A 26,131-nucleotide genomic window follows, 5' to 3' on the forward strand; every position below is an offset into this window, starting at 1 on the left:
CTGACCCATAAGTCAACCAAACAAAACCTGCAGAGGCAAACCAAGTCCTCAAAGAATATATTTCACTACGATAGTGGGTGTTTTGCAAGTCAACTAAATCAGGGGTATGATTGTACCCCTAATAGGGCACACTTGTACCCCAGCAGGTTTAAAAAAAAAATCATGAAGGCCAAACCATTTATGGCAATGACCTGCTCTTTGCAGGTTTTGTTTACTGGGTATCACTGATAATTTTATTAATGGACAAAATTACAGAATTAAGAGCCAACAATGAATAAATGTTTTGAGCCTCTAGGGGTACAGAAGTACCCCATGACAGCCATTGAGGGTTAATTAGAAGGAGGGACATTTTTGGTAGTGGGGTGGGCGGCAGGTGATGCTGGGTCCTAGGCAGCTGACGCGGTGGGGGGTGGGTCCAGAAAATGCCAGTCCTGGAAGGATTGCCACCAGAGGCAGGATGGACCATGGGGTCAGGTTCCGTGAGGCTGAGGCAGGGACTGTGCTCTTGTGATGCTGGACCGTAAGCAGCCTAGAGAACTGGTGGGATCAGTGGCAGGAGAGGCACACTCCCAGTGCCAGGGCCTGCGTGGAGTCAAGTAGGCTGGGGAACTATGAGCCAGGGATCCCAACCATGCAGGCAAAGCCCAGCTGATTTTTGCCCAGTCAACGTCCAAGCCTGACCCAGAAGCTTTTTTTGATTGGCTGGAGTGGAGAGCCACTCTGGAGATTGGGGTCCCTGGGGGGCTCTGTCAAGGTTCAGGCCTGGATGGGTCCCCACAAGGGGCTGCTGCAGAGTCCCCTGTTTCTTGTGCCTGCGGCTTCCACTTCGGGACCACCGGAAGCTCAGTCTGTCTGATTATCCGAAGCACCAGAGCGTCTCATTTGTCTGGTCTTCCAGTCCTTCCTCCTCTCCTTTGTTTTGAAGAGGCGAACTTCAGTCTGCCTCCGGGCAGGAGGAGCTTTATTGCAGCCCCTCACACAATTGCTTGGAAGGCCTCCCAGGTACCTGGACATATTAAGTTGTGAGGTGGACAGAGCGAGGCGCTTGCTGCCCCAAGACACAGCGGCCACCTGAAATCTCTCCCCCATGCAGCAGATATTAAATGTTGAGGCGGTGGATTATGCAGCCCTGAAGACCCGGAGCTGGATATGAAAGAGAGATGTTGCCTCGTGGAGAGAAAAACAACAGGAAATCTCATTCAGCAAGGCTATGAGAAGCCAAGTTGAAAGGAATCCGTAGCTTTCGTTTCCATTTGTCCACAGGAAAAAGGGCTCTTTGCCGATCCGTAAGCAACCTGAAGAACAAAGTCTACCAACTCATGGCTTTGGGATAGACTGAGCAGTAGGGTTGTGCGTTTTTTTTCTTCCCTGTTTTGTTTTTGGCCCGAATCCGAAACACCCCCATTTTGTCCTTTGTTCGAAATCAGCCAATCCGAAACACCCCAATTTTGTTCTTTGTTCGAAATTGCAAAATCCGAATCCGAAACGTTTTGGATTTTAAAAAATGGCCCCGGGGGAAAACTAGTGGGTGAGGGTGGTAGTGCCCAATGGGTGGAAACTACCACCCAAATTTCAGAGGAATTGGGCAAAGGGCTGATTTTTGGTGAATTTTTGAAGTATAAGAATGGAGGTTTCAGCAAAAGTATAGCTTCATGTTGGAGGGAAAGGGGTGGCCCAGAGCAGAGTAGGGGGGGTGGTAGTGCCCAGTGGGGGCAAGGAAGCTGCCAGAATTATTTCAAAGGAATAGGGCAGAGGGCTGATTTTTAAAGATGTAATGGAGTTTGCACGTCTGTAAAGTTCTTCCCCATAGGGAATGATGGACCTCCATAATTCCTGCCCCATAACTGCACTTGGGGGGCACCAGAGTGGCCCAGAGCAAGTGGTGGTATAGAGCACGTAGGGTGCCAACCATCCCCATGGGTTGCTAACCCATGGGGTAGTGGGTTCTGTTGTTTCTGAGATGTTTTGAGTGTTGATTCAGATTCTCTGGTAGCATATGAGAGTGGATTCATGGTTTGTCGTTGAAAATCTCATATGCTACCGGAGAATCTACACTCAGAACACCTCAGAAACAACAGAACCCAGCACCCCATGGGTTAGCAACCCATGGGGTTGGTTGGCACCCTATGTGCACTACACCACCACTTGCTCCCGGCCACCCCATGCCCCCCCCAGGTGGAGTTATGGGTGTGCTGAAACCTCCATTATTCCCTGGGGGGGGGAACCTTAAAGAAGCGTAAACTTCAACAATTCCTAAGAAATCAGCCCTTTGCCCTATTCCTTTGGAATCTGGGTTGTGGCAGGCACCCCTTGGGGCACTGCCACCCAACCCACTGTTTTGCCCCTCAGGCCCACTTTCTGCCCCAAAGACATGTCAACTTCAGAAATTCTTTAAAAATCAGCCCTTTTCCCGATTCCTTTGGAATCTGGGTGGCAGCAGGCACCCATTGGGGCACTACCACCTGAACCACTCTTCTGCCCCCCAATCTCCCTTTCTGCCCCGAATCCACCCCAAATAACATCAACATCACACATCAACAACAGCAGAGCTTTCGAAAAAATCAGGCAGATTTCCAAAGGTCATGCACATCCGCACCCCCCCCCCGCCCGAAATGCAATTGATCTACACACAACAGTGTGAAACAACAACAATGAAATGCACACTGCCCCACTGGCCAATGAGGGTAAAATTTACCCTTAAATTTGCTTAAAAGGAATAAGGAGGCAATTGCCAGCAGATCAGCCCATGCTTTCGCTGGCCAGTCTGCGGGCTGGAAGGGCTGGAAATTCAAACAGATGTCAAAACTCAAAATGGAGACTGTAGGAGAAAGACTTTTTGCGATTGCAAAATGGAGTGCCAAAACAGCCGAAACAACACAATGTTTTGTATCCGAAACAGGGATGTTTTGTTTTGGCTACAAAATTTTCTGTTTTGAGCATTGGGTGTTTTGTTTTGGCTACAAATCAGCCAAAATGGCCTGTTTTGTGCACAAAACGTTTTGTATCCGAAACGAAACGCACATCCCTAATGAGCAGCCTGCATGGAGATGGGGCTGAGTGGGGAGGGTGTGGGGCAGGACCTATGCCTGTGGCCCTCGGCAGGCCAGCCCGACAAGCAGGGAGCCCTCCTCCATCACAGACCAGTTTCGGTCTCGTTAAGAACCAGCTTTCTTTGAGGTCTCAGCCAGCCCAGCACCCGCCTGGGTGGCAGCTCCTTCTTCTCTTAGAGCTGCTCCCTTGGGCCCTGGCCTGGTCTGGGGCGAAGGTGGGGAGGCGGCTGTGTCCCCGGGCTGATCACATGCCGAGGCAGAAACTGCCTCTGGCATCTCCCAGGGGTGGGGAGGAACCTGGCCTCTTTCTACCTTCCCCTCTCCCCCACCCACCCCCCACCTGTCCAAAGTCCCCGCTGAAGGACTCTGCCTGGGGAATGGAGCCCCCACCCGCTGCTGCCAGCACAGAGCCACGCCCTGCCTCCATTTCCAGAGCAGGACCATGCCACGTGGCAATGTCCCATGTACTGTTTCAGCCAGAGCCGGGCAAACTGTGACCCACTAAACCAAATGCAGCTTATGGAGGACTAAGCTTAATATCCCCCCGCCCGGCTTTTCACCATCTCATTCAAAGGCAGTGAAAATGGGCACACTTCCGCCATTTTACAGGGGCCAGGGGCAAAAGAGGGACCTTTCCTGTGCCTGCCAGCTGCGTGCTGCCTTCTTTCCCACAACACCCCCAGGAGAGCTGGTCTTGTGGTAGCAAGCATGACCTGCCCCCTTAGCTAAGCAGGGTCCAGCCTGGTTGCATATGAATGGGAGACTTGATGTGTGAGCACTGGAAGATCTTCCCCTCAGAGGATGGAGCTGCTCTGGGAAGAGCATCCAGGTTCCCAGTTCCCTCCCTGGCAGCATCTCCAAGATAGGGCTGAGAGAAATTCTTGCATGCAGCCTTAGAGAAGCTGCTGCCAGTTTGTGAAGACAATACTGAGCTAGATGGACCAAGAGTCTGACTCAGCATATGGCAGCTTCCTATGTCCCTATGAATACTGCTATAGGATGATGTTGTGTTGGTCCCCGGGGACTTCTGGGAAAGAAAGATGCCATCCTCTAGTTGCCCAGAGGAACACACCCACCACTGCAAAATTGGTGGGGCCAGCCACAAAAAGGTGAGCTGGGGTGGTCTCACTCCGCACTTTGGCTCTGATGCACCCACCTACCCACCCCCGCCATTTAGCCAAAGTTCTCAATGGAACCTTCAGCTCAGACTTCCGTTCATGAGGCCTGTACGTGGGCGAGGGTCTACGTTGTGCTTGATGGGCCACAGTTTGTGCCCACTTGAGAGCTTCCCTTTGTCTTACGAGAAAACAGGCCATTGCTGAACTCCTCTTGCATACGGAAACTCTCCCTATAAATAGAACGTACAGATACGGTACTTTCACAAGCAGCACAGATTGCATTAGTACCCTTAAGACGCGCTATGCTTACATTCATAGCAAGGTAAGAGTCACTTCTCAGGAAAGAGCCACTTTTAATTTGAAATGTGACTCTGCTTTACATTTTCTGACGCAGTGATGTTTCTCTTGCTCTGGTGAACAGAGTCGGCCCTTGCTGCTGTTTCCACAGAGAAGCATGGGATGCAGGCCCTCCTCCTCCTCCTCCTCGTCAGCAGCACCAGTCAGCAGTGCTTCATACAGTCCTGAGTGCAATGCCAGCAGCAACTGGGCTGACCGTAGGGATGCAGCAAGTTACAAGCATCATTTAAGCAGGCCTTAGGAAAGAGTCCTAAGTGTGCCGAGAATCACTTCTTGTCCCATTCTCCAAGGATATGATGACCATTTTTCCTTCCTAGTGATGTTGTTGCTGGAATCCTGATGCAGGGGTTGGTTGTCGGATACGGGATTCCTGACATCCCCCTCCCAGGTCCAGTTTGGGTTGGTCCCTGACCCCTCCTGAGTCTAGGCCCAAATCGTAATTAGATCCTCTTTCCCAAAATGGCGCCCACAGCAAATACCTCCTGCCCACTCTTTCCCCTTCTTCCTGAGATGCCGCTTTGACCAAGAGGGACCGTTCCTCTTCTGCTCAACCCTGGGCACGGCTGCCAGCATTCATAACAGTGTCAGGCAAGGCCAAGAGAACTGCTGGAAACTGCCTTCCCGGCATATTGGGATGCTTCTGTGCATGCCTCGCATCTACTGAACCTTCTTCACAGCCATCACAAGGAGGTCGCCAGGATGGCAATTAGTGCCCAGTCATCTCTGGACTCAATTCAGGGTCTGAAATATTTTGCTGAATGTCTGGAGAACATTTGACTGAAGGATCTCTGCCACCTACAAAGAAACAAAAAACACCCTACAAGGACTAAGCAGGCCTGCCCAGCACGACTTCTTTGAAATCCTTGTAATGCACTTGCTGAAATTCATAAACACGTCCCCCGTGTTGTTTTCTCTAACCTGGATATGGCCTGCTGCTGCTTCTCTCTTGCCTCATATTATTTCTCTTTTAGACCTTTGACCATCCTGTTCACTCTTGCTTTTATCTCTCCAGACAAGCAGGTCTCTGAGTGAGGAAGTCTCTGGGACTTTCTGTTTGACTCTGTGATTTATATGGGCTAATTTTAAGGTGGCTGATGTGTAGAAAACCTTCCATGCAAGATTCAGGACTGGTCAGACTGACTTCCTGGGCGCTTCCAGTTCGGTCATTCTGTGGACCTAGAATTGCCACAGAATACCTAAAGCATAGTCTGAAAGTAGGGAGGAGGGTGGCCCAGTTGTGAGCCTGGCCACAGAGAGTGGTCCGGTTGCGGAGCAGACAGGTGAGGTGGTGACCGAGGGACCACTAGAGGCAGCAGATGTGGTCAACGAGGCAGGCTGGTAACAAGTTTTGGATAGGGGAGGGCAGAGGCAGAAACTGTTGTCAGGGCCAGACTGGCTGGCATACAAATGAAACCAGCGGAGGGGAGGCCAGGCCAGGCAGTCTGTGCTGCTACTCCAGATGAGTGGTGTTGCTGAGATGTGGAACTGGAGGAGCAGAGCAGCTCTTGCACAGAGCCATGCAGGAAGAGGAACAGTTCTGGCTCTGGCCACTATAGTGGGGGCGCTGTGGAGCAGCACAGATCAGGTCAGTACCTCCCTCGGGTTGGGAGGGAGGTACTGGGAGGTCCCTTGGGAAGTGCCTTGGGGCCATGTGGAGTAAGGCACTGGAGCCCTGTTGTCTGACTCCTATGGCGCCTTCCAGGGGGATTTCTCCCTAATTTGATGTGTGAATATATAAAGCCACCTTATACTCTATTCTTCCATTATATTTCCATATGTAGATTGTATATTGTAGATTGTATATTGGATACTTCATTTTTCATGCCTTTAAACAAGTCATTTTTGCTTTGGTTTATTTCAAGGCTGCCCAACTTTGGCCCTCCAGCTGTTGTTGGACTACAACTCCCATCATCCTCCTGCCACAGTGACTAGTGGTCAGGAATGCTGGTAGTTGTAGTTTGACTTCTGCAGGAGGGCCAAAGTATGCAGCCCTGGTTTGTTAATTTTACTGTTTCTGATGTTTTGAGTTACTATTTGAATAAATATTATTATACAATATATGCAGTACATAGTTTTAGAGTGCCTTGTTTATTGTATTGGGCCAGCTTATTTTGTCATTGGGTCTTTGTTAAACTACAACAGGTCCATTTAACCAAGAAACCTTGTCAGCTGGAGAGCAGAGTAAAAATGCTGAACAATAAAATAAAATAAAATAAGTCTCTAGTGGAAGCATTCCATAGTCCTGCTGTTGAGGTTCTTTAACTGGAGAGGAGAGCTGGTCTTGTGGTAACAAGCATGAATTGCCCCCTTTGCTAAGCAGGGTCTGCCATGGTTTGAATGTGAATGGGAGATATGTATGAACAATCTAAGATACAGGGGATGGGGCCACTCTGGGAAGAGCACCTTTCTGCTTGCATGCAGAAAGTTCCCAGTTCCCTCCTTGGGAAGCATCTCCAAGATAGAGCTGAGAAAGACTGCCTGGAAGCTGGGGGAAGGCGCTGCTAGTCTGTGTAGACAATACCAAGCTAGATGGACCAATGGTCTGACTCGGTATAAGGAAGCTTCCTTCTTATAAGATACCAAGAATGATCATTGCGATCGTTTGCCTGCAAAACCTGTGCCCTGAACTGAGCTACAGTGCAGCTTTCCCCCATGGGACATGATGGTTTCTATATTTAATGTTTTAAAGGTCCCAAAGATGGGCACATTTTAACAGGCGCACTGCAATGTGGACTTTGTAGTCGACAATTGCTGCCTATAACACACAGTTCTCACATACACTTTTTGCACTGTAGACTACCGAAACCATGATCCATGGTGCAGCGTGACATTGGCTGTTATGTACACACATACAGAGTCTGTATAACATCCCACATAGTAAGTATAGCAGCATGAGAGACATATGCCAGAATCGACACTTTCCACAGACATCTATCACCTTTTAGCAAGGCAAATGGAATTCTCCGTGGTTTCTTTCTTTCTTTCTTTCTTCTTCTTTTTTCTTTTACGCCTCCCTCCATCTATCACTATTACTGAGTATAAGACTTGCTTTTAGTTGGCTATTTTGCAGTCATTCAATATTCCTTTTTCTTTTTCTTTTGCTTTGCTTTGCTCCAAGCTTTAAATGACCAACTTTGCTTCTATGGATAATAGTTTAAGGCTGAGCATTTCACAGCCATTAGCAAACACAGTAAGGTAAGAAGACAGCTTTGGCCTGGCCTATTCCTCACCCCCAGTGAAGGGAGTCCTGCTTCAGCCACTGGAGAGCCAGTTAGTGCCCTGCTAGTTCAGCTACAATAAATACACAACACTCCCTCCTCCAGCTACAGCCAGTGAGTATGCAAGCGCTCCTGCAATTTGCCAAAAGGAAAAGGTGTGTTGGGTGGCCTTCTCTTCTAGGATGTTCTCTTCTTCAGTTGTTTACTGAGAGGGGCCCTGATTTCTTTTAAAAAGTATGTTACACTTTTCTCTCAAACTAAGCAACCCTGCCTTTTCTGATTCAGATATTGGGGCACAGGCATGGCAACTCGCGGAGGCTCAGTATGAAAGGGTGATGTTTCCTTAATCTAGGAAGACCCCTGCGGGATCAGGCCCAAGGAGGCCCATCTAGTCCAGCATATTGTTTCCCACAGTGGCCCACCAGATGCCTCCATGAAGCCCACAAGCAGGGTGGTGAGGGCGTGCCTTCTCTCCTGCTGTTGCTTCCCTGCAACTGGGATTCAGAGGCATCCTACCTCTGAGCCTGGAGGCAGCCTATAGTCCAAGGCATTTTAAAGGAATTTTAACTAGATGTCCACTTTGAATTAACTGGTATACAGGCAACGCAATACGCACAATGGCTCTGCGACTATATTCCTCTCCAGACCTCTTTCTTGCCTAAAAATAAAATTAAAACATAAGTAAAACTTGAAACAAACATTCTGACATAAACACGTCAGCCTCAGTGTTCGATATCCCACTGTTTAAACCGCATTCTTATATTTTAAAATCTCCCCAATCAAATCAAGAGACAGGTAACACACAGCTTATGCCTGCTTATCATGTTTTATAAATAAAACATTTGTGTTAAGTTTTACTTATGTTTTAATTTTAATTTTATGCAATAAATAAGGTCTGGAGAGGATTATTATTATTATTTCTTGTTTACACAGTCAGACAGGTGTTATTGACTGGTTTGTTTTATCCACACATCGAGTCCTTCCCAAGGACCTGGGATGGCTGGATTTTATCATCAATACTGTTGGTTATTATAGATATTGTCGCAAAATATAGGCTGTTCCCAGTAAAGTTGCTTTTTGTAATTGGCTGATGGTGATTTCTGTGGCCCCTATGGTGTTGAGGTGCTCTTCAAGGTCTTTTGGGACTGCACCCAGGGCGCCAATTACCACTGGGATTATTTTGGTCTTTTTCTGCCACAGCCTTTCAGTTTCAACTTGTAGATTTTTGTATTTGGTGATTTTTCCTATTTCTTTTTCTTCTATTCTGCTATCCCCTGGTATTGCTATGTTGATTATCTTGACTTCTTTTTCTTCCTTCTCTACAGTGATATCTGGTGTATTGTGTGGCAGATGTTTGTCTGTTTGTAGTCGGAAGTCCCATAATATTTTTGCATCTTCCTTTCCTACAACTTTTTCAATTTTATAGTCCCACCACTTTTTGTCTACAGGTAGCTTGTATTTTTTGCAGATGTTCCAGTGTATCATCCCTGCTACCTTGTCATGCCTCTGTTTGTAGTCAGTCTGTGCGATCTTCTTACAGCAGCTGATCAGGTGGTCCACGGTTTCATCGGCTTCATTACAAAGGCAGCACTTGCTGTTTGTGGTGGATTTTTCTACTTTTGCTCTTATTGCATTTGTTCTTAGTGCCTGTTCTTGTGCAGCCAGTATTAAACCCTCTGTTTCTTTCTTCAAGTTGCCATTCTTAAGCCATTGCCAGGTCTTGGTGATGTCTGATTTTCCGGTTGTTGTTCTTAATTTGATTTATATACTGCCTTTCCAAAAATGGCTCAGGGTGGTTTACATAGAGAAATAACAAATAAATAAATAAGATGGCTCCCTGTCCCCAAAGGGCTCACAATCTAAAAAGAAACATAAGATAGACACCAGCAACAGTCACTTGAGGTGCTGTGCTGGGGGTGGATACGGCCAATTACTCTCCCCCCGCTAAATAAAGAGGATCATCATGTTAAAAGGTGCCTCTTTGCCCAGTTACCAGGAATATTGGAATCCACTGTTTCCACACATGTGGTGCAGTTCTGGTTTTATCCTAAAACATGTCCAGCTGCACTACTACTACTACAACCAATTTTTATATTCCGCTCTTCAACCAAATTTCTCAAAGCGGTTTACATAGAAACATCAATAATACATAAATAAGATGGTCCCCTGTCCCCAAAGGACTCATACTCTAAAAAGAAACATAAGTCAGATACCAGCAACAGCCACTGGAGGGATGCTGTGCTGGGGTTGGATAGGACTAGTTGCTCCCCCGCTGCTAAATACTGTATATGAGAATCACCACTATAAAAGGTGTTTCTTCGCTCAGTTAGTAAAGCTGTAGCTGAATTCTTACAAATAATATTTTGAATGGGGTTATACTCCTCCTAAAAGATCAGGTCCGTAGTCTGGGAGTGCTCCTGGATCCCCAACTCTCCCTGGTTTCTCAGGTTGAGGCTGTAGCCAGAAGTGCTTTTTATCAGCTTCAGCTGATACATCCATTCTTGGAGATTAGGGACCTTAAAACGGTGGTGCATATGCTGGTAACCTCTAGGCTTGACTACTGTAATGCACTCTACATGGGGCTGCCTTTGTATATAGTTTAGAAACTACAATAGGTACAGAAGGCAGCAGCCAGACTGGTCTCTGGGTTTACCCGAAGGGACCATATAACACCAATTCTAAAAGAACTGCACTGGCTGCCGAAAGGTTTCCGAACGAAACACAAAGTGCTAGTTATTACCTATAAGGCCCTTAACGGCTAGGTCCAGGGTACTTAGGAGAGTGCCTTCTCCGTCGTGAACCCTGTTGGCCTATCAAGATCATCTGGAGAGCTCCAGTTATGGTTGCCGCAAACCTGTTTGGTGGCAACTCGGGACCGAGTCTTCTCTGTGGCTGCCCCAGGGCTTTGGAACGTGCTCCCTGCTAAAATAAGAACATCTCCTTCTCTGTTTGTTTTTAGGAGGACCCTGAAGACTTGCCTGTTTTCCCTGGCCTTCAACTGAGAATAAACTTTTCAATTTTAATGAGTGTTTTTATCTATTGTGATTTTTATCTGTTGTTATGAATTTTAAACATTTTGTTTTATATTATGTTTTAATCTGTACACCGCCTAGAGATTTCTGTACTAGGTGGTATAGAAATGCAATCAATCAATCAATAAAAGAATGAAGATAAAGAAAACCGGATATCTCAGTGTATTCTGAAACAGATTTTGTTCAGAACAACGGTGCAGCAAGGTCTGAAGGGGCCCATGTTTGAAAAGCAAACATTTTTATTTTATTTTATTTTATTGTGCCACAGGCACTACCAAAATTTGCAGAGGAGATTACAGGCTCTTTGGGCTATTTATATAATTATTTATTACATTTCTATATGCCACGTACCAACATCTCGTGATGGTTTACAAAGCAAATGATAAAACCAGGATTAAAACAAAATGTTCGAGCAACCATTTAAAACAATAACAGCAACAATAAATCCAATTTATAGCCGGTTAAAGGCCTGATGATGGAATAAATGCATCTTGAGGGCTCTTTTAAAACCTGCTAGAGATGGGGAAGCTTTTGCAACAACAGGGAGTTTGTTCCAGAGCCTCAGGGCAGCTATTGAAAAGGCCGGGCCCTGAGTTGCCACCAGACCGCTCAGGTGGTCTGCGTGACAAGATGCGTGACAAGATTGCTCTCCAAAAGACCTTAATAAGCGGTGGGGGTCCTGAAGGAGAAGGCGCTCTCTTACATACCCTGGGCCCAAGCTATTCAGGGCTCTATAGGTAATCACCAGCACTTCCTGTTTTGCCCGGGAACATATTGGTAGCCAGGGTGGTGCTTCTAAATAGGAGTAATGTGGTCTCTTCGGGTTGCCCCAGAGACCAACCTGGCTGCCACATTCTGTACCGATTGCAGTTTCTGGACTACATACAAAGGCAGCCCCACGCAGTGCGCATTGTAGTAGTCAAGTCGGGAGGTTGCCAGCAAGTGTGCCACTGTGCTTAGGTCATTCTCCTCCCAAAATGGCGGTAGCTGGCATATCAGCCTGTGCTGATAAAAAGCGCTCCTGGCCACTCCCTCAACCTGAGAAACCAGGTTTGGTTCAAGAAGGACTCCCGGACGATGTGCCTGTTCCTTCTGAAGGAATGTGACCCCTTCCAGAGCAGGCAGGTCTCACCAATCTCCTGAGTTACGACCCCTCCCCCCCCCAAGAAGTACCTCCATCTTGCTTGGATTCAGCTTCATTTTGTTCTCCCTCATCCAACCCATTACTGCAGGCAGGCAGGCAGGCATTTAGGGCGGTTATGCCTTCTCCTCATTGTGTTGACATGGAGAAATGGATTCAGGTGTCATCAGCATACTGGTAACACCCTGTACAACCCCCCCTGATGACCTCTCCCAGCGGTTTCATGTCGATGCTACAAAGCCCAGAGGACTGTGTGGAGCCCTGTGGGATGCCGTTGCTCATTATGAACCCACCCACTCACCCGCCTGCCTGCCTGCCTGCTTCCCTCCCTCCTTCCCTGATGCCAGTAAAGATCCAGCTCGCCACCCAGCCTCTTGCCACTGTTGGAGCTGGTAAAGTGGGCCAAGGCTCATGACATCACTGCCCAGTGACACACACCAGGCGGTGACGTCATGAGGCTGAGTAGGTGGCACTCCCGGCCCTGGCCCTATATGTCCCAGCTCTTTCTTGGTGGGCGGAAGGGGAAGGCACGTGTGTGGGCAGGCATGCGGATGCAGTGGGGCAGCTGGGTTATTTCAGGACCGAATGGCCTCGTGGGGCTCCCTGGTATACAGATTTCCTCCCCCCCCCCGCTTTCCTTTTTAAAAGCAGCGATATCTATTTTAGAACATTTACGTTTTTTCTAGTGCAACTTCCCTGCCAAGTGTCTGCACATGGAGACAGACAGGCAGACAAGTGGATGGAAGGAAGGAAAAGAAAAGAAAGATGGTGGGGGGGGAGAAGGGAGGGAGAGAGAGCGAGACAAGAGGAAGGAAGGAGAAGAAAAAGAGAGACTTTGCACACCTGAGGGTTGAGAATCTTTGGGAGGAAATGCAGGTGAGGCTCTCTCTCTCTCTCTCTCTCTCTCTCTCTCTCTCTCTGACACACACACACACACACACACACACACACAGCTGGGTGCTGACCCTTTCAGGAACTGCTAGAAGGAAGACTGGTTGGCTATCTTTGGCTCCTTCCGCCTGAAGTGTTGAGCCTTCTCTCCCCCTCCCTTCTCAGAATGGATGGCTGCCTGATGAACTCAGGTGGAAGGAGCCGCAGATAGCTGAGTGTGCTCCTCTCTAAAGAAAAGAAAGATTGTGCCGTCAAGTCGGTGTCGACCCCTGGCGACCACAGAACCATGCGGTTTCCTTGGTAGGATACAGGAGGGGTTGACCATTGCCTTCCTGGATGAGATGATGCCTTTGCCGTTGTCACTGAAGGGAGCATCTGCCTCCAGCACCTTCCTATATAGGTGACTACAAATGTATACTTCCTAGGCACGGTCTGGGAAGCACACCGGCGGGGATTCGAACTCACAGCCTCTTTGCTCCCTAGGCAAGCTGCGTCCCCGCTGTGCCGCCGCAGCTGATGCGCTCAGCTCTAGGGCGTGCACACCAGCTCCTCCAAGAGGCTGGGGGAGACGAGGGGTCTCCTGAGGGCACTGCTGGGGCACTGCTGCCCCCACACATGAAGGAAGAGTGGGGGGCCCTGGTCACCCGCCCAAACGTCGTTTTCAAAAAGCGCCACTGTGTGAGCGACTGGCTGGCGGGAGAGGGATCTGGGGGGCAGCCCCACTCAGCCCTGGCTCCACTGGGCAGCCTGTATTCACTGAGCACAAGCTGCCCGCCCCGATGATCGTTTCAGCCCAAGTTTGGAAGACTTCAGAAGAGCTGGTGGTTTATGAGACTCTCATCCCTTATACTGCAAGATGTTTTCCTGCGGTCCTAGTTATACCATAAACAGTTTGGGTATTATTTTAGTTATAACTGCTGGTATGCTTCACAGTTTGCCTCCAGCTACTAATATTGCTTGAAATAAGACCTGTGACTTCATTTTAAATGTTACCCCAAACGGGCATGTTTCAAGAGAATACAATACTTCTCATATCCACCACGACTTAAATTGTTTCTCCATTTCACTGCGTGAATGTTGTTTCCAAATCATGTGTACTGACTCGGTGTCCGCTAGCTAAGACTGGGGGTCCATTTGGACACCCATCTGTCAGTTTAGAAATGTCCTGCTACAGCCATCAACACCAGTAGCCATCCATATTTATTTATTTATTCATTCAGTTTATATACCACCCTTCCTAATGTGGCTCAGGGCGGTTTACATTAACATTAAAAACACGTAATGAAACATTTTTATTTTTTAAAAAAAGCCAGATTAAAATTAAAACTAGCTATGTTTTATTTTGTTTTTATTTTGTTGTAAACCGCCCAGAGATGTAAGTTTTGGGCGGTATAGAAATGTTTAAATAAATAAATAAATAAAATTAAAATTAAAACTAGCTATCATTAAAAGCCAGGCTAAGAAGATGGGTCTTTAAGGCTCTCCTGAGGGCCTCCAAGGAAGACAAACCTCTCATATCCACGGGGAGAGCATTCCACAACCCAGGGGCAACAACTGAGAAGGCCCCATCCCAGCTCACCACCAGATGAACTGGTGGCATCTGGAGACAGACCCCCTCCTGATGATCTTAGTGAGCGATGGGGATCTTGTAGAGAAAGGGACTCTCTCAGGTAACCCCGACCTAAGCCATTCAGGGCTTTAAAGGTAATAACCAGCACTTTGGACTTTGCCCAGAAACATTTAGGCAGTCAGTGCAACAAGAAAAGACATAATGTGGTCTCTCCGGGATACCCCCAGAGACCAATCTGGCTGCCGCATTTTGGACTGACTGAAGTTTCCGCACTACATACAAAGGCATCCCTACCTAGAGCACACTGCAGTCATCCAACCTGAAGGTTACCAGCAGGTGTAACACTGTTTTCAGGTCATCCTCCTCAAAGAACAGGCTGAGTTGTCAGATAAATCACAACCTGTTAAAAAAAGTGCTCCTTTAGGGGTGTGCACAAAACCGGCTGGCCTGGTTTGATTCGATTTGATTCGAACCAAACTGGAACCAGACTGGGCCAGTTTGGTTCTGCATCCCCTTGACCACCCCCCCACACTTGATTTGGTGGGGAGATCTATCTATCTATCTATCTATCTATCTATCTAATTATGTATATTCAACCCCTCTGTGGGGCTTCTCCGAATCTGCGGGGAAGTATCTGGAGTCGCGCCCCCCCCCCCAGCACTGGAGTCCGTTATGGTAAAAATTGCCTAGTCTGGGCAGTCTTCTGCCCATTCCAGGCCTGTCCTGCATGGTGGTGGCCATTTTGGAGGCCCATTGGGTATGCGTGGTGGCCTCAAAAATGGCCTCCGCCATGTAGGGCAGGCCCGGAACTCAACGAAGACCACCGGAACTGGGTGATTTTTACCATAACAGAGGCCGTTGGGGGGAATGGGGAACTCTGGAGACACATACACATACCCGTGGCTTCAGAGAAGCCCCCCCGGAGGGTGTGAATAAGATTTTTTTTTAAAAAAAAGATTTTTGAAGCGGTGTATGTGTGGGGGCGGTTGGTCCAATACTGAACCGGCGGGTTTGGACCATTTAACCGAGCATGCCATGTTTCACATCAAACCTGTTTGCAAATCCTTAGTTCCTTAGTTCCTGAGTACCCAGAATGTTGGGGGCAATATGCTAAATCATTGTAAACCACTTAGAGAGCTTTGGCTATAGAGCGGTATATAAATGTAAGTGCTATTGCTATTGCTAAGTGCTTTGAGGCTAATCACAGCCTCAACCTGAGGCACCAGGGTGAGACCCAGGTCCAAGAGCACTTCCCAGCTACAAACCTTTTCTTTCTGACAGAGTGTAACCTTGTCCAGAACAGGATGTTCTATGCCATCTTGCAGATTATGACCCCCAACAATGAGCACCTCCATCTTGCTTGGATTCAGCTTCAGTTTATTATCCCTCATCCAGCCCATTACTGCCTGTAGGCAGGCATTTAAGGGGCTAATGCCATTTCCTGATATTAATGACAAGGAGAAATAGGTTTGGGTGTCATCAGATTTTGGTGTCATTAATAACACCCAGCACCAAATCCCCTGATGACCTCACCCAATGGTTTCATGTAGATGTTAAAAAACCTTGGTAGAAGAATGGAGCCCTGAGGGACTCTATCTAGTAGCTCCTGTTTTGAAGAGCAGCTGTCACCAAGCACCACCATCTGAAATCTACCCAAGACATAAGAGTAGAACCACTGTAAAGCAGTGCCGCCTATCCCCAAGTCCCTCAGGCGATCCAGAAGGATACTATGTTCGATGGTATTGAAAGCCGCTGAGAGAGCCAAAGGAACCAGCAGAGTCACAATCCCTCTGTCAATTCCTTGGTGAAGGTAATCTGTCAGGCTGACCAAGGCCATCTCAACTGGTCAGCGGTAGACCGGTCTTCCATGGATTTGTCTAAGCCCCTGTTTCAGCAGGAGTTGTATATATCTGCATTTAACAATGAATGCTTCCATGCAAATTCTACATGTGATAAAGGTCCTGGTCTAATGGGAAGTCTTTGCAGCTGTGTAGAAAGCAATTATTTGGATCCTAGATTTGGATTTGGATCCTAGGCGGTGGTGAATATAGATGGCATCCATAGCTGCTGTATGCATGAGGAGCTGTCCCATCTCTACTTGACCTGGAGGAGGCCCCGAGGTGGCAGTGAAGCACTCGGTGCTCCTCAGCCGTGCCCTGGAACTGTGGCCATGCAGACCCACCAGGACTAGGACCCAACTTCCAGCGACTGCCATTTGTGAAGGATGGAGTCCCATAAATCTGCATAATCAATACAAAATGCATTTTCAGCCAGCCAGAACAAAGAGTTGAAATGTATTGCCCATTTGTTCCTTTCGGAAATGTGATTAAAAATTAAAAGAAAAAACATTATGAACAGCTTGCTCCTCCTGTGCCTGCTAATCTCATAATCTCTTGACTGTGCCAAGCTCTGATTCCCAAAAATGTGTGTAGTGGAGGGTGCGTGTTCTAAAGAGGAGGAGAGGAAGGGAAACAATCCAGTTGACATCCTATCAAGCATTTATCCTGCAGCCATTCTTTGTACTGATGATTTAGAGCTCCTCATCGCCAAGAGTTTAATAATAGAAAACTGCTGACAGTCGAAGATGGGGAAATATATCTGTGCTAAGGTTGGCTGTCTCACATGTACATGGAATTATCTTGACAGAAGACATCTGCTTGATTTTCGATTGGCTGACAGCCTGACTCCCAGGCTTGCATTGGCTGGCATTGCAAAGATGGGGTACACCAACCCATCCTGACAAACTCTGAGAGCTCTGCCAGCAGTGTAAGGCAAAGATTCTGGGGCTTTAGGCAGTGCACATGGTTGAAGCAGTTCCTGCCACTGTTGCAGTGCCACCATTTACAAGCCTGGGGTCTTGACAGCACTGCCTACAGGGCTGTACGCCCAAGATGGTTTCATCCATTTCCAAGATGGCGGCACTAATCATGGGTGTACTGCCACAATCCATCTTGGGTGTACTAACCTGTGCACAGTGCTGTTAAAAGCCAACTGGGTTTATAAATGGCGGTGGGGAAGAAAACATTTAGCAACATGCTTTGGAAACTGGCAGTGGAAGTTGCCACCTTAACTGGAACTGTCTGTGTTGCATTGACCTGATGGCAAAGCCAACATCAGCTATAGGCTCTGCCATCTAGGCTGCCTTTGGGTATGCGCAGGTGACACCTCCATCCCTTGGAATTATTAATGTGAATGTTTATATACCGCTTTTCAATAGGAAGTTCACACAGCAGTTTATGTAGCAAAATGAATTTTATAGAAAGGAGCAAATGGCTTTGTCCCCCCAAAAGTCCTCAGTCTAGAGGACTGTTCCCCAAAAGGAACAGGTTAGCAGTCTGGGAGTACTTCTGGATCCACACCTCTCCCTGGTGGCCAGGAGTGCTTTCTATCAGCTCCGGCTGATATGCCAGATGCGCCTGTTTCTCAAGATCAATGACTTCAAAACAGTGGTACATTTGTTGGTAACCTCCAGACTTGACTTCTGTAATGCACTCTACATGGGGCTGCCTTTGTAGGTAGTCCGGAAACTTCAGTTGGTTCATAATACAGCAGCCAGTTTGGTCTCTGGGTCATCTCGGAGAGACCACGTTACTCCTTTACTGATGGAGCTACACTGGCTGCCAAGAGGTTTCTGGGCAAAATACAAAGTGCTAGTTATAACTTATAAAGCACTAAACGGCTTAGGCCCTGGGTATCTAAGAGAGCATCTTCTTCACTATGACCCACACCGCCCATTGAGGTCATCTGAGGAGGTCCGTCTCCAGTTACCACCAACTTGTCTGGTGGCTACACAGAGACGGGCCTTCTCGGTCGCTGCCCCGAGATTGTGGAATGCGCTCCCTGCTGAGATACGATCCTCCCCATCTCTGGCAATTTTTACAAAACACCTGTAAACCCATCTTTTCGCCCAAGCTTTCTCAGCTTTTTAAAATTGCCTGTTTTAATTTTATGGTTGTTTTTAAACTGATGATTTGTTTTAACTTTTATATGTGTTTAAATTGTTTTATGTTAACGGCCCAGAAATGAAAGTTTGGGTGGTATATACATTAAATAAAAGAAAGAAAGAAAGAAAGAAAGAAAGAAAGAAAGAAAGAAAGAAAGAAAGAAAGAAAGAGCCACAGGGGATACACGGGCAACAGCCACTAGAGGGATGCTCTGATGGGCTGAAGAGACCGTTGCTCTCCTCCTACTAAACAGAAACAACTAACCACTTTAAAAGGTCCCTCTTTGCCCAGTTGGCAGGGCTCATGGCATCCTTCTGCAAACCCTATCTTGCCGAGAGATTGGCAAAGGTAAGCAGGAACGTGGATGAAATGGCCAGATTTGAGCTGACTCTATGCAGCTGCTGTTCATCCCTGCTGAAATATAACTCTGTTAAAAAAACAAAAAAGATTTCTGAAGTCTGTCCCCCAAGAATAAAGCACAATTTTGATGCATTACAGCAGGTGCTCACCAGCATCTCTGAAAAACAATCTATTTGGTACAGGTGATACCATTTTAACAAACGTTTTTACATCTATGTCTAGTGACAGGTGTTTCTATAAAAATTGTCCCAGCTATGGGAAAGAAGTCCTCCATCCAGGGGTCCTGTGTTTACTTTCCACATGTAGAGTTCCCAACACCAGTACTAACCAGTTATTTAAAATGAGATCACCCAAGATATTTAATGCTGAGACCAGAGGTGCACCTAGGTAATTTTGGAGCCTGGACCTAAAGGTCTTTTGAGCCCTTCTCTGCAAGTTAAGCACCATCCCCTACACACACACACACACACACACACACACACACACACGTAAACATGTGGGTTCTTGAGGGCACAAACAGCAACTGAACTCACAAGAATGTAAGAATATAAACCAGGTCTATTGGCACAGTGGGAAATTACTTGACTAGCAAGCCAGAGGTTGCCATGGTAGAACTGGAAAAGGTGCAGAAGGGGGCAACCAAGATGATCAGGGGCCTGGAGCACCTTCCTAATGAGGCAAGGCTACAACACCTGGGGCCATTTGTTTAGAAAAACGATGACTGCGGGGAGACGTGATAGAGGTCTATAAAATCATGCATGGAGTGGAGAAAGGGGATAGAGAGAAATTCTTCTCCCTCTCCCATAACACTAGAACCAGGGGTCATCCCATGAAATTGATTGCCGGAAAATCTAGGACCAACAAACAGAAGTACTTTTTCACACAATGCATAATCAACTTGTGGAACTCTCTGCCACAAGATGTGGTGACAGCCAACAACCTGGATGGCTTTAAGAAGGGTTTGGATAACTTCATGGAGGAGGGAGAGGTCTATCAACGGCTACTAGTCAGAGGGCTAGAGGCCACCTCCAGCCTCAAAGGCAGGATGCCTCTGAGTACCAGTTGCAGGGGAGTCACAGCAGGAGAGAGGGCATGCCCTCAACTCTCACCTGTAGGCTTCCAGAGGCATCTGGTGGGCCACTGTGTGAAACAGGATGCTGGACTAGCTGGGCCTTGGTGGGCCTGACCCAGCAGGGCTGTTCTTATGTTCTTATGCCAGTTCGAATCCCTGCTGGTAGACTATGGGAAACACCTCTATCGGGCAGCAGCGATATAGGAAGATGCTGAAAGGCATCGTCTCAAACTGTGCGGGAGGAGGCCATGGTAAACCCCTCCTGTATTCTACCAAAGACAACTACAGGGCTCTGTGGTTGCCAGGAGTTGACACCGACTTGACGGCACACTTTACCTTACTTGATATTTATGCAAATATGCATCAGCAGAAACATTTCAACAGGCAATGTAACATAATCCCACCCCACATATTTATCCCCCCACTGCCCCCTCTGTTTCTAAAGCAGAGGTCAGGCACACCCAGCACAGCACGGCGACCACACACCCCAGGGCAGACTAAAGAGGATTTGGGGGGCCTCGGGAGTGTGGAGGCCCTGGACTTCAGCCCGCAAGTCCAGGGGTAAACCACCACTGACTGAGACTGCTCACCACGAATGGATACTGAGGCTGTCCACACAACCAAAAACTAGGTTGGACAAATGCCGTACCCTGGTTTGGGGGCTGTGCATGCTCCCAGTTTTGGGTTGTGTGGGAGCAAACAATTAGGAGGAGGGAGAAGTGATTGCGTGAAAGGCAGGAATTGGGTAGGGCAGCTATTCCTCTTAACTTGCTCAAGTGCTGGGTATGAAAGTTGGCTAGGGCGGCCCTCCCCTCCCCAGCTCCTGCCTCCCACACAATCACTTCTCCCTCCTCTTTCCTTGTTGTTTGCTCCCACACAACCCAAAACTGGGAGTGCACACACAACTCCCAAACCTGGGGAGGACGCTTCTCCTACCCAGTTTCCACCTCATTTTCTTTCAGATTACTCCAGGGCGCTTTCCAGATGGCACTCTGTTCAGCAGTAAAATGCTTTGGCTTAGCAAGATCGTTTTGACAACATAAATAGCTTGCACAACCCTCCTACAACAGAGAAAATACAGCTATTTATTTGTGACACACAGGCAACGTTGTAGGACTAAAACATAAGGAGAATACCCAGAAGAAGTCATCAGAAATGTGAACAGCACTTTGCTGACAGCACAGGAACTGCTATGTTGAAACACAGGCAGTACTGACGCACACTTCTACAGTGACACGTAGTGACACTGTGGTATGTGTGTAATCTGGAAAGTGCCCAGGCTGGTTTCATTGGAAGTTGTGGCAGTTAGTGTGTTGCAGAAATCTTTGCCAAGGGTATACTTGCTCCAAACCCCGGCTCAGTGCCCTGCATTGTGTGGAAATGGGGCCACAGTCCTGCTTGTCCAAATGAAGGCTTCTGATGGTACATAGATGGGAACCCTCCATTTTGTCCCTAATGGGACAATCCCATTGCTTCAGTCAGTGTCCTGCTGTCAGTCTTGTACATGCATCCAACTCTTTGTTGGAAAACAAGACTACCCAACTAAAGTAACAGTCTTTTTTGATGCTTGCTCAGATCAGGTGGACCAAAACAGCAGGAAGTGCCTCTGACCGGTTTCAAGACTCGAGTGTCTTCAACGAGACGCTGAAGATCGCCAATATCCAGCGACACCAAGGAGGCCGCTACTACTGCAAGGCGGAGAACGGCCTGGGCTCGCCGGCGATCAAATCGATACGGGTTGATGTCTACTGTAAGTACGTGGCTCTGGAGGGCCCTCGCCTCTTCCCTCTGGCTTGCTCTCAGGGTTAGAACGTGGGTCTGTGTCAGGCTTGGCAGTCCAGAGGCCAGCAGGTGTGGCCAGCATCACTAGGATGGCTTAGAATCCAGTTATGAAGTTGATGATTGATTCCGTCATGGCACTAACCACCCTGGGCCAGATTGGGAGGGGTGGTATAAAAATTAAACAGACAAACAAATAAATAACTTCAGTCCAAGTTACCCTCCTCTGACTCGGCTTCTGGTCATGCGAACCAGCCCTGGGTTTATCCTGCACCGTGGCTGTTAGGCACTTAGGTAGCCGGATGATGATACTTATCCCACCTTCGTGCCTGAAAAGCCCGGGGGCTGCCAGGCTCCAAGCCTCGACTCCAGGATGGAGGCGATGGCAGGGATCCTGAGCTGGCTGCCTTCTGGGTACCATTGGCCGTGGCCAACCCACAAGGTGCCCCCAGCAGGGTGGCAAGTATGGCGGAGAAGCAGGCCCTGCACCCTTCCAGCTGGCCTAGCACAAGGTCACTCCCTCCCGCTACCTCCTCGCTTCTTACCAGCCCGTGGCCAGTCCTCGGAGGGCACCCACGGGACCAGATTCTCCTCTGGCCCAACTTCTGGCCGGGAGAGCCAGCCTCCGGAAGGGATGGAGGCCAGCCTCTTCCTCCGCTGTCTACTGTGGTCTGTCTGCTTGGTCCGCACTTTGGGGCTCCCCAAAGAAGCCGCCTTCCGTGGCTCCTGCTGCATCGGACTCTTTTCCTAAACCTGGACCTAGCAGAGACGGAGCCTGGGCCTTTCTGCGAGGGCTGTGCTGTGCACGTGGGCGGCGTAGGGCTCAGCCAGCCTGGTTGCTACCCCTTGCAGCCTTCCCTGCAGCCCTGCAGGCTAGGTCTGTGGCTGAGGTTGGACTCCTCCTCCCCAATCCCTGTCTAACCCAGGGGTGGTTAGCAGGTGCCAACAGGCTGCTGAGAAAGGGAGCAGCTGGTAAGAGCACACAGGAGCAGCAGGGAGGGGTGTCAGCCTGATCCTACATCACACAGCAAGGTCGTCGTTTACTACTACTCTTCTACCACCACCATTACTTTCTTCGTCCCCACCTCCATTGACTAGGGAAAGGGGCAGACTGTAGTATGAAAGCAAGAGGGAGGGAGGCAGGAAAGTTAATGGGTGCCACAGGAGGCACATGCAGTGGGAGTTTATGGAGCCCATCCCTTGACAGGTGCAGGAGAATCCTAGTAGTAGTAGGATACTACTACTACCACTACTACTAGTAGTAGTTCTGCTACTACTGTTATTATTTATACACAACTGTTCACCAAAAAGGGTTATCGGAGTGGTTTATCAGAGAAGATAGATCCCTTTCCCCAAAGGGCTCACAGTCAAAACAGAAACTCAAAGGCAGACACCAGCAACAGCCCCTGGGGAAATGCTGTGCTGGGGTTGGACGGGACCAGTTGCTCTCCCCCACCAGCTTAATATAAAGAGAGTTACTAGTTTAAAAAGTGCCTCTTTCCTCAGTTAGCAGGGTGAGGTGGGGTAGGGGTGGGGGTGAGGGTCCTCCTGCACCTCCTGTCAAGGGATGAATGCCATAGACTCCTACTGCTTGTGTATCCTATGTAGGTTTGCCATATTCTGGCTCTCCAATTCCCGGTGCCTAATTTGCATGTTATGTAAATTGGCTTGCAAATAATTTGCATGTGTGAATTAGCAGCTGCACTTTCCAGATGACTTGTATTTGCTCTGGATATCTACCAACAATGGTTGGGGAAGATATCTTTGCCTAGCTGTTTTCCTTGACATATTAACATCAGCAACACAACAACAACAACAACAACAAAAGCACAGCTTTTTAGTTAAGGCTGAAATTCTGTACACACTTTGCTTACTTCTAAGTAGGCATACATTGAACGTAAAGTCAAGAAAGTCCTTAAACATCACAATGCACAGCCTGGTAGGCAGGTAGTGATTAACATCAAAAGCAAGCTATCCTCTCAACTGTCCAAAAGAGATCCCCTGCTGATAACAAACAAGGCAACATTCCTCGGGGGGTTACTGCACTTGTGGAAGTGAAACCCTCCCAGCGAGCCTCCTGTTTTCTTCCTCTCTTAATCCAAGTCCAGCGGTTGAACAGAGTGGTGACTGCACATTTTGCTTCATAACTTCACTTCTACAAGGGCTAGAGCTTAGCTTTTTTCTTTTAAATGAAAGCTGAAATCCAGGCAAATCCGGGTGGGCTAAGCAAACTGGGTGAGATGCTTAAAATCCTGTGACATTTTAAATGAGCCTTTTGTTGACTTTTGGGCCAGCTTGGATTCAAACTCCCCAATTGTTACAGTGTCTGATGCCGAGGTGTCAAGCAGCTCCTCTTATGTGATGACTGGATCAGTTTCAGTTTGTGACCCCTGAGGATGTGGACAAGTTGTTTGGAATGGTGCAGCCTGCCACCTGCCCTCTTGATCCTTGCCCAACATGGCTTATAATATTAGGCAGGGAGACAGTTGTAGATGGCCTGGTAGAGATCATAAATGCTTGTTTGAGGGAGGGCAGGATGCTTCTTGTCTTAAGGAGGGAATCACTAGACCGCTTCTGAAGGAGGCTACCTTCAATCCCTCAGTTAAGCAACTACAGGCCTGTCTCCAACCTTCCATGGTTGGGCAAGGTGATTGAGAAGGTGGTGGCCTCCCAGCAACAGGCGGTCTTGGAGGAAACTGATTGTCTAGACCCATTTCAAACTGGCTTTTGGGCAGGCTATGTGGTTTAGACTGCCTTGGTCGGCCTGATGGATGATCTCCAATTGGGAATTGACAGAGGGAGTGTAACTCTCAGCGGCCTTCGATACTATTGAACATAGTATCCTTCTGGAACATCTGAGGGGGTTGGGGTCAGTGGTCCCTCTAATTTTTCTCATCTCTCTGTGGAATGAGTTTTGTTCTGGGTGGCAGTATCAAGGCAGTGTGTGCGCATCTGCATTCAGAATGGGGCCTTCCTGATTCAATGTGAGTGGGATCCAAAATGAACTGAGTGGACATCCAAAAACTTGTGAGCGTGCGCACGTGTGCACGCCTAAAAGGGAACAGTGGTTGGGAGTGAGAGGCACTGCTTTGCAGTGGTTCTGCTCCTACCTCGTGGGCAGATTCCAGATGGTTTCTCTTGGAGAAAGTTCCTCAAAATCTGAACTTTCATATGGTGTCCCTCAGGGCTCCATACTGTCTGCGATGTTGTTTAACCTTGCTGGGAGAGATCATCAGGAGATTTGGTGCAGAGTGTTATCAGTATGCTGATGATACCCAAATCTGTTTCTCCATGTCAGCATAATCGGGAGAAGGCATAACCTCCCTAAATGCTTGCCTGGAGGCAGTAATGGGCTGGATGAGGGATAACAAACTGAGGCTGAATCCAGATAAGACAGAGGTACTTATTGTGTGGGGTCAGGACTTGGAAGATGATTTTGATCTGCTGGTTCTGGTCCTCCAGAAGGAACAGGTGAGCAGTCTGGAGGTGCTTCTGCATCCGAACCCATCCCTGGTGTTCCAGATTGAGGCGGTGGCCAGAGGTGCTTTTTATTGGCTTCAGCTGATACGCCAGCTGCGTGCATTTCTTGAGATGAACGACCTCAAAACAGTGATACATCTGCTGGTAACCTCCAGTCTTGACTTCTGTAATGCTCTGTATGTGGGGCTGCCTTTGTACGTAGTCCAGAAACTGCAATTGGTTCAGAATGTGGCAGCCAGGTTGGTCTCTGGGTCATCTCAGAGAGACCATATTACTCCTGTGTTGAAGGAACTGCTCTGGCTGCTGATACGTTTCCGTGCAACATACAAGGTGCTGGTCATTTCCTATAAAGCCCTAAACAGCTTAGGCCCTGGTTGTTTAAGAGAATGTCTTCTTCACCATGAGCCCCACTGCCTGCTGAGATCATCTGGAGGGGTTCGCCTGCGGCTCATCTGGCCAACTCATCTGGCGGCTACTTGGGAACGGGCCTTCTCCTCCGTTGCAGCCCCTGGGCTTTGGAATGCGCTCCCTGTTGAAATAAGAGCTTCCTCATCTCTGGCAACTTTTAAAAAGGCACTGAAGACGCATTTATCCACCCAGGCCTTTAATTAGATTTATCGTTTTAATATTTGAATGTTGGGTTTTTAAATGATTTTAATGTTAATGATTTTAATTGTTTATATAAATGTTTTTAACTCTAAACCATCTAGAGATGCAGGTTTTGGGTTGTGGGTTGCTTCTGTATTTTTGCCAAGGTGCAAAAGGGTTCCCACCCCCATTACTGTGGTATGAAAGCAAGAGGGAGGGAGGGAACCCTTTTGTACCTTGGCAAAGGCGTTCTCCCCAGTGGTGGGTGAATTCTCCACATTTTAGAAAGCAAAAGGAGCTTATGGGATAACAAAGGTAGTCTTATATTTTCAATGAAGGGATTCCCGTCGTCGCTTTGCTCCTGGTTCAAAAGAAGAACTTAACTAGCTTTTTAACAAAAGAAGTCTTAACTGATCCATGGAAAGTATATTATTCCCACAATCTCCTTATGCTGCTGATCCTGGGGGGGGGGGGGGCGGGCGCCGGCATCCCCCCTGAGGTGGTTACGGAGCAGAGGTGGACTGGGAGACT

General features: G+C 48.1%; 1 protein-coding gene across 2 annotated transcripts in view; it reads left to right on the forward strand.

Annotated features, from left to right (window-relative positions):
• MDGA2 (MAM domain containing glycosylphosphatidylinositol anchor 2) overlaps window positions 1-26,131 on the forward strand; it is a 528,709-nt gene that overhangs the window by 220,816 nt on the left and 281,762 nt on the right. For both annotated transcript variants that reach the window (XM_053283953.1, XM_053283954.1), the window contains exon 3: window positions 21,329-21,503. In XM_053283953.1, the coding sequence (XP_053139928.1) occupies window positions 21,329-21,503 (175 nt within the window). The remainder of the gene's footprint in view (window positions 1-21,328; window positions 21,504-26,131) is intronic.

Source organism: Hemicordylus capensis, chromosome 1, assembly GCF_027244095.1.
Source record: "Hemicordylus capensis ecotype Gifberg chromosome 1, rHemCap1.1.pri, whole genome shotgun sequence".
NCBI lineage: Eukaryota > Metazoa > Chordata > Lepidosauria > Squamata > Cordylidae > Hemicordylus > Hemicordylus capensis.